The sequence below is a fragment of the Carcharodon carcharias genome, chromosome 35 (assembly GCF_017639515.1).
Source record: "Carcharodon carcharias isolate sCarCar2 chromosome 35, sCarCar2.pri, whole genome shotgun sequence".
Lineage (NCBI taxonomy): Eukaryota > Metazoa > Chordata > Chondrichthyes > Lamniformes > Lamnidae > Carcharodon > Carcharodon carcharias.
This window is the reverse complement of record NC_054501.1, coordinates 7051927-7059426: the sequence shown is the minus strand read 5'-3', so window position 1 is coordinate 7059426 and position 7500 is coordinate 7051927. Positions and strand designations below refer to the sequence as shown.

General features: G+C 56.6%; 1 protein-coding gene across 1 annotated transcript in view; it reads left to right on the top strand.

The window, feature by feature from the left end:
* Window positions 1–7500, top strand: part of nprl3 (NPR3-like, GATOR1 complex subunit) — a 41959-nt gene that overhangs the window by 24452 nt on the left and 10007 nt on the right. The window contains 2 exon segments of the mRNA XM_041179567.1: window positions 2790–2896; window positions 5030–5159. Of these exon segments, the coding sequence (XP_041035501.1) occupies window positions 2790–2896; window positions 5030–5159 (237 nt within the window).

Sequence of the window (7500 nt, the reverse complement as noted above, 5' to 3'; positions counted from 1 at the left end):
ATGGTGATGCTATTGAACGTCAAGGGACGATGGTTAGATTCTCTCTATTTTGTCATTAATTTGTGGGATGTGGGCATCGCTGGCTGGGCCAGCATTTATTGCCCATCCTGAGTTGCCCTTGAGAGCTGCCTTCTTGAAGTGCTGCAGTGGAGATGGTCATTACCTGGCACTTATGTGGCGTGAATGTTACTTGCCACTTGTCAGCCCAAGCCTGGATATTGTCCTTGTCTTGCTGCATTTGGACATGGGCTGCTTCAGTATCCGAGGAGTCGTGAGTCCATTTTGCAACAGGCTGGACCAGTGGTTCTCAAAACTCATGGTCGAGAAATGCAAGCCACTGGCACGCAGCATCACAGCTGAGGCCACACTAGAGACAATAACAATATATACTGTATGTGAAGAGAGTGTTGATTGGTTCACAAGTGGCGTTGCCATGGAGAATGCACCCCTGATTGCTAGAGGTGTTGCCATGGAGAATACACTGGTGATGGTGACTGACAGTTAACTGCCAAGCATTGTTTGAAATTTAAACGAGACAGCTTGGCTGATTGGTCAAGGCTTTGCCCTGAGGAATGAGCAATGCTTGGCAATTAACTGCCGGTCACCATCACTGGTGTATTCTCCATGGCAACACCTCTAGCAATCAGAGTCCACTTGCCAACCATTCAGCCCTCTCTTCTCATACAGTATAAATTGTTGTTCCTCTTATATTGGTATTCTTGAGAGTGTCCTGATGAGTGCAAGGCAAAAAGTTTTGACATGTCTCTTTTTTTCAGCAAGATTTGTGTTCATATTTGTTTGTCTGTGATTAATGTAGATGTGAGGCCTTGTGGCGCAGTGGGTTAGTGCCCCCATACCTCTGGGCCAGTAGCTCCAGGTTCAAGTCCCACTCCAGGACTTGATGGCCATGGAAGGCACCTTCATAAGGTGGCCGAACAGGTTGGTTATCAGCCTGTAAATCCTCCCGATACGCCTGATGGCAGGTGGTAAGGGGAGGCAGGGGTGCTCCCTGGTCATACGGCAAACCGCTGTGGTACTTTGCCAAGTAGAATCACGGACGAATCCAATGGAAGTCCATGGTCACCAGCACCCTCCTCGGGCATGGTACCTGGTGGTGGTGGAGGAGGAGGAATGTAGATCTAAGGTTAGTCTTAGTGTCTCGGAAGAAGAGAGCGATGACTTTATAACGCAGATTGTTTCAAATAAATATTATTAAGGTTAATAATACCAAGACACCGCCGCTTTTTCTGGCATGGATGAATTTACCAAAAGTTTAACGTAAAAAATTGGTGCCCGCAAATTTATTGCATATATTCGCGATAAAGCAGTGAAGTACTTACAGCTTCCTGAAATGTACAGGAACATTAAATGTGTTGGAAGCGATTCAAAGAAAGTTTACTGGACTTAATACCTGGAATGGGCGGCTTGTCTTATGAGGGATAGTTGGACAGGCTGGGCCTGTATCCACTGGAGTTTAGAAGGGGAAGACTTGACTGAAACCTTTAAGATCCTGAGGGGGGTCTTGACAGGGTGGATGTGGAGAGGATGTTTCCTCTTGTGGGAGAATCGCGAACCGGGGGTCACCGTCTAAAAATAAGGGGTCGACCATTGAAGAGGGAGAGGAGGAGAATTTATTCCCGGAGGGCCCTGAGTCTTTGGAACTCCCTTCCTCAAAAGGCGGTGGGAGCAGAGCCTCTGAATATTTTTAAGGCCGAGGTGGATGGTTTCTTGATTAACAAGGCGGGGGGGGGGGGGCGAAAGGTTATCGGGGGGTGGTGGACGGGAAGGTGGAGTTGAGGTTACAATCGGGTCAGCCATGATCTTACTGAATGACGGAGCAGGCGCAAGGGGCCAAGTGGCCTACTCCTGCTCCGATTTTGTACAAGTTATACCCGGTGGGCGGAGGTGGGTGGGGGGGTGGGACCTCCACCTAATTGGGTCCACGGACGATAATGGTCAAGAACCAACCGGGCTGCCTGGCATGCGCTGCGTAGTCCACACCTTCCGCCGCCGGTTTTGCAGGACGAGTTTGCCCTTTGCCTTCTCAGGACTTTCCCAAAGCGCCTCGCGGCCCAATAGCCTGGTCACGAGAGTAATGCGTGGGGGGGGGGGGGGGGGGGGGGGGGGGGGGGGGGGGGGGGGGGGGGGGGTAAACCCTGCAGCCATTTCCGCACACCAGCCGCACAACCCAGAATGAGTAAACTGTACGTCACCCGGTGCTGGGCGGGGTGGGGGAACGCACAGATATAAAAACAAAAAACTGCAGATGCTAGAAATCCAAAACAGAAACAGAAATACCTGGAAATCAATAATCTATACCTTTTATGCCCTTTTAGTCTTACTTCACCCCACCCCGCCACTAGAGCTATCTGTACCTTGCTTGTCCTTCTATCCACTCTTAATTAGCACATTCTTTTAGATAATATTACCACCTTCAACACCTCTTTGTTCTTTTGCTTGTGACATCTTTTGGTTATTTCCTCCTATCACTGCTTGCTTGTCCCAACAACCACCCCCTCCCCAAACCAGCTTATATTTCACCCCTCCTCTCCTATTTTTCCTTAGTTCAGTTGAAGGGTCATGAGGACTCAAAACGTCAACTGTACTCTTCTCCGCCGAAGCTGCCAGACCTGCTGAGTTTTTCCAGGTATTTCTGCTTCTGTTTTTGTTTCGGGTGGTGGGGGGTGGGGTGGACGCACGTTGGGGGCCCTGAAACGTCGGGGAAGGAACCTTCCGAAGAGCCCTGTCGAGCCCACCTCACCCTCCCTCCCGTCTCCGCCCCCCCTCAGGTCTTCCAGCTGGCTGCCCACCTGGTGTACTGGGGCAAAGCGATCGTCATCTACCCACTGTGCGAGAACAACTTCTACATGCTGTCCCCCGATGCCAACATCTGCATGTGAGTAAGGGGCCGGGTGCCTGGATTGGCGGCGGGGTGGTTTTAGACCCCAAGGGGTGGGTTGGGGGGTGTTGGTTAGACCCTGAGGGGGGTGCTGGTTGTGGGGGTGGGGCATTGGCTAGACCTGAGTGGGAACTGGCGGTGAATAGGGAGGGGGCTTGATTGGGGAAATATTAGACCCCCCCAAGGCAGAGTTTGGGGTGGGGGTTAGACCCCAAGGGGATAGGTGGTTGGTGAGGGTTTGAGAGATCAAAGATTGGGGGGGTGGGGGGGTGATGAGCGAATGTTAGGCCCCGAGGAGGGTGAGGGGGGGAATGTTAGACCCCGAGGAGGGCGAGGGGGGGAATGTTAGACCCCGAGGAGGGCGAGGGGGGAATGTTAGACCCCGAGGAGGGCGAGGGGGGGAATGTTAGACCCCGAGGAGGGCGAGGGGGGGAATGTTAGACCTCGAGGAGGGCGAGGGGGGGAATGTTAGACCCCGAGGAGGGCGAGGGGGGGAATGTTAGACCCCGAGGAGGGCGAGGGGGGGAATGTTAGACCCCGAGGAGGGCGAGGGGGGGAATGTTAGACCCCGAGGAGGGCGAGGGGGGGAATGTTAGACCCCGAGGAGGGGATGGGGGGCAATGTTAGACCCCGAAGAGGGTGAGGGGGAGAGTGTTAGACTCCCGAGGAGGGCGACGGGAGGAATGTTAGACCCCGAGGAGGGCGAGGGGGGGAATGTTAGACCCCGAGGAGGGCGAGGGGGGGAATGTTAGACCCCGAGGAGGGCGAGGGGGGGAATGTTAGACCCCGAGGAGGGCGAGGGGGGGGAATGTTAGACCCCGAGGAGGGCGAGGGGGGGAATGTTAGACCCCGAGGAGGGCGAGGGGGGGAATGTTAGACCCCGAGGAGGGGGGTGGCCAGAGTTTGGACCCTGACAGATGCAGGAAATCGGGGCTTTTTTTTTTAAGAAAAGCACCGAGTGCTGGAAAGCCAGAGCAGGACTTTGAAATAAAGCTCCTGTTCGATGGGCACGGCACTGAGCGAGACAACCGGTATCAGGACAAAAGCACCTCACAGTGGCAGAGGGTGAAGGGTTCCATCCTGTGAAGGACGCATTCTGTCATGGCACGACCAACGCCTATCACCTGTCCATGGTCTGGTGTCTGAGCTCTCAGGCTGACATGAACTATCACAGGAGTGTTTGATGGGGACGGTGTAGAGGGAGCTTTACTCTGTATCTAACCCCGTGCTGTACCTGTCCTGGGAGTGTTTGATGGGGACAGTGTAGAGGGAGCTTTACTTTGTATCTAACCTCATGCTGTACCTGCCCTGGGAGTGTTTGATGGGGATAGTGTAGAGGGAGTTTACTCTGTATCTAACCCCGTGCTGTACCTGTCCTGGGAGTGTTTGATGGGGACAGTGTAGAGGGACCTTTACTCTGTATCTAACCCCGTGCTGTACCTGTCCTGGGAGTGTTTGATGGGGACGGTGTAGAGGGAGCTTTACTCTGTATCTAACCCCGTGCTGTACCTGTCCTGGGAGTGTTTGATGGGGAGAGTGTAGAGGGAGCTTTACTCTGTATCTTACCCCGTGCTGTACCTGTCCTGGGAGTGTTTGATGGGGAGAGTGTAGAGGGAGCTTTACTCTGTATCTAACCCCGTGCTGTATCTGTCCTGGGAGTGTTTGATGGGGACAGTGTAGAGGGAGCTTTACTCTGTATCTTACCCCGTGCTGTACCTGTCCTGGGAGTGTTTGATGGGGAGAGTGTAGAGGGAGTTTTACTCTGTATCTAACCCCGTGCTGTACCTGTCCTGGGAGTGTTTGATGGGGACGGTGTAGAGGGAGCTTTACTCTGTATCTAACCCTGTGCTGTACCTGTCCTGGGAGTGTTCCTTCCCGGGATGTCAGTCACTCAAGGTGTTGGCAGTCACCTAACCCAAGTTCAGCTGATCCCGCTGTCCACTGAATCCTTTCAGTGTCGGACATGGATGGGTTGGAGTGGGGGGGGGGGATTTTTGGCGCAGCATCGTGGCAGTGGGCTGGCAGTGGGAGAGCGGGGAGGTGGGGAAAGGGGTACGTGAACGACCTGTGCTGTGTGAATTGCCGGGGCACCGGCCGGCCCTCCCGCCTGACTCGGTGTGTTTCTTGCAGATACTCCCCTCTGGCCGAAGACTTCTCCCAGCAGTTTCCCGGCAACAGTCTGCTGAACGTTCTCTCCAAGTTCTCGCTGCCGACCTCCCTCTCGCAGTTTAAGAACCCCCTGGCCCCGGCCGTGCAGGAGGTAGGAGGGGATTGACGGAGGGGAGGGGAGGGTGGGGGGGTGGGGAGGAGAGAGAGGAGAGAGGGAGGGGGGGGAGAGGGGAGAGAGAGGAGAGTGGGGGTGGGGGGGAGAGGAGAGTGGGGGTGGGGGGAGAGGAGAGTGGGGGTGGGGGGAGAGTAGAGTGGGGGTGGGGGGAGAGGAGAGTGGGGGTGGGGGGAGAGGAGAGTGGGGGTGGGGGGAGAGGAGAGTGGGGGTGGGGGGAGAGGAGAGTGGGAGTGGGGGGGGAGAGGAGAGAGTGGGGGGGAGAGGAGAGAGTGGGGGGGGAGAGGAGAGAGTGGGGGGGGAGAGGAGAGAGTGGGGGGGGAGAGGAGAGAGTGGGAGGGGAGAGGAGAGAGTGGGGGGGAGAGGAGAGAGTGGGGGGCGGGAGAGGAGAGAGTGGGGGGCGGGAGAGGAGAGAGTGGGGGGGGAGAGGAGAGAGTGGGGGGCGGGAGAGGAGAGAGTGGGGGGCGGGAGAGGAGGAGAGTGGGGGGGGGAGAGGAGAGAGTGGGGGGCGGGAGAGGAGAGAGTGGGGGGGGAGAGGAGAGAGTGGGGGGCGGGAGAGGAGAGAGTGGGGGGGAGAGGAGAGAGTGGGGGGGGAGAGGAGAGAGTGGGGGGGGAGAGGAGAGAGTGGGGGGGGAGAGGAGAGAGTTGGGGGGGAGAGGAGAGAGTGGGGGGTGCGGGAGAGGAGAGAGTGGGGGGCGGGAGAGGAGAGAGTGGGGGGCGGGAGAGGAGAGAGTGGGGGGGAGAGGAGAGAGTGGGGGGGGAGAGGAGAGAGTGGGGGGGAGAGGAGAGAGTGGGGGGGGGAGAGGAGAGAGTGGGGGGTGCGGGAGAGGAGAGAGGGGGGAGGGGAGTGGTGGGGGGGAGAGAGGGGGGGAGGGAGCGGGGTGAGAGGGAGGGGGGAGGGGAGAGAGAGGAGAGAGGGAGGAGGGAGAAAGAGGAGAGAAGGATGGGGAGGGAGAGGAGAGAGGGATGGGGAGATGGGGGCGAGAGGGGAGGGGGATGGGAGAGAGAGGAGAGAGGGGCGGGGAGGGGTGAGAGGGGGTGGGAGGAGAGGGGGGAGAGGGGGGAGATGGGGGAAGGGGAGAGAGGGGAAGGGGGTGTGTGGGGGGGTCACCTTGAGCCTGCTCTGCCAGTCAATCTGATCCGCGCCCCCAACTCCAATTACCTCTGCCCCAAATCCCTTGGCCGCCCCACTCAACAAAAATCCACCCCAGTCTCAAAACCCTCCAGTTGACCCCCGGCCCCCTGTCTTGGTCGATCGTCGTGTCCTCTGCTCGCGACTCTTTCTGTCAGCGGTAACTGTTTGAACAACAACTTGTAGATTATAAAGCACCTTCAATGTGACATAACATCCCAAGGCATTTTACGAAAGGATCATCGAACTGGGTTTTACACCGAGCGTCCGTGAGGAGATGTTCGGCTAGATGACATTGGGCTGAATGGCCTCTTTCTGTGCTATAAATTTTCTATCGCTCTTTGACCCAAGGCTCGGTCAAAGAGTTAGCACTGAGGCGTCATTAAAGGAGGGAAGAGAGGCGGAGAGGTTTAGGGAGGGAATTCCGAGCCCAAGATTTTCTCTGGGCTTTCCCCCACCCCCCCACCTCCTCCACAGCCCAATCTCCCTCCCCCACCCACCCACCCCCTGGATCAGAGAGGTCCCTGCGTAACGTGGCTGTCAGCTGCGGAGTTGTGGCCAAGTCCCTCTCCTCTCCAGAGGCAGATGTCTGAGAGTTTGAGTCCCACTCCAGAGATCTGAGCAGAAAATCCAGGTCGGCGCTCCACTACCCGAGAACGCCTGCCCCCTCGGGGAGATTTTAAAGACCCCTGTGGCAATCTCTTCTCGAAGAGCAAGGGGAGTTCTGCCCTGTGCCTTGACCAGTACTTGTTCCTCATTCAGCATCACGAGCAGATTCCACGTTGCTGTTCGTAGGAGCTTGCTGCGGGCAAATTGGGCGACCTTGTTTCCGACATTGCTGCAGCGACTCGGCTTCTCTACCCCGTTGGCTGTAAAGTGCTTTGGGAGTCTTGAAAGATGCTACACGAATGTAACACCCTTTGTCCCCTGGTTCTCTGGAAGCCGAACGTCTCCAAGAGCAGAAGGACCCCGATGGAGGAGACCCTGCAGAGTGGACCCGTTTAATTTTGATGGCGTGGCTTGCGTATAAAGAGGTTCCTGTCCTGTTGGGGAGGGGAACGCGCGATCTCTCGGTTGTCTATTGATATCATTCAGCCGGCCTGTTGGAGGGCGGGGGAGACTGACCGCAGAACTTGCGGCTAACAGCCTGTCATAGAGCGGACAAAGCGTCTTCGCTCGGCAAACAGA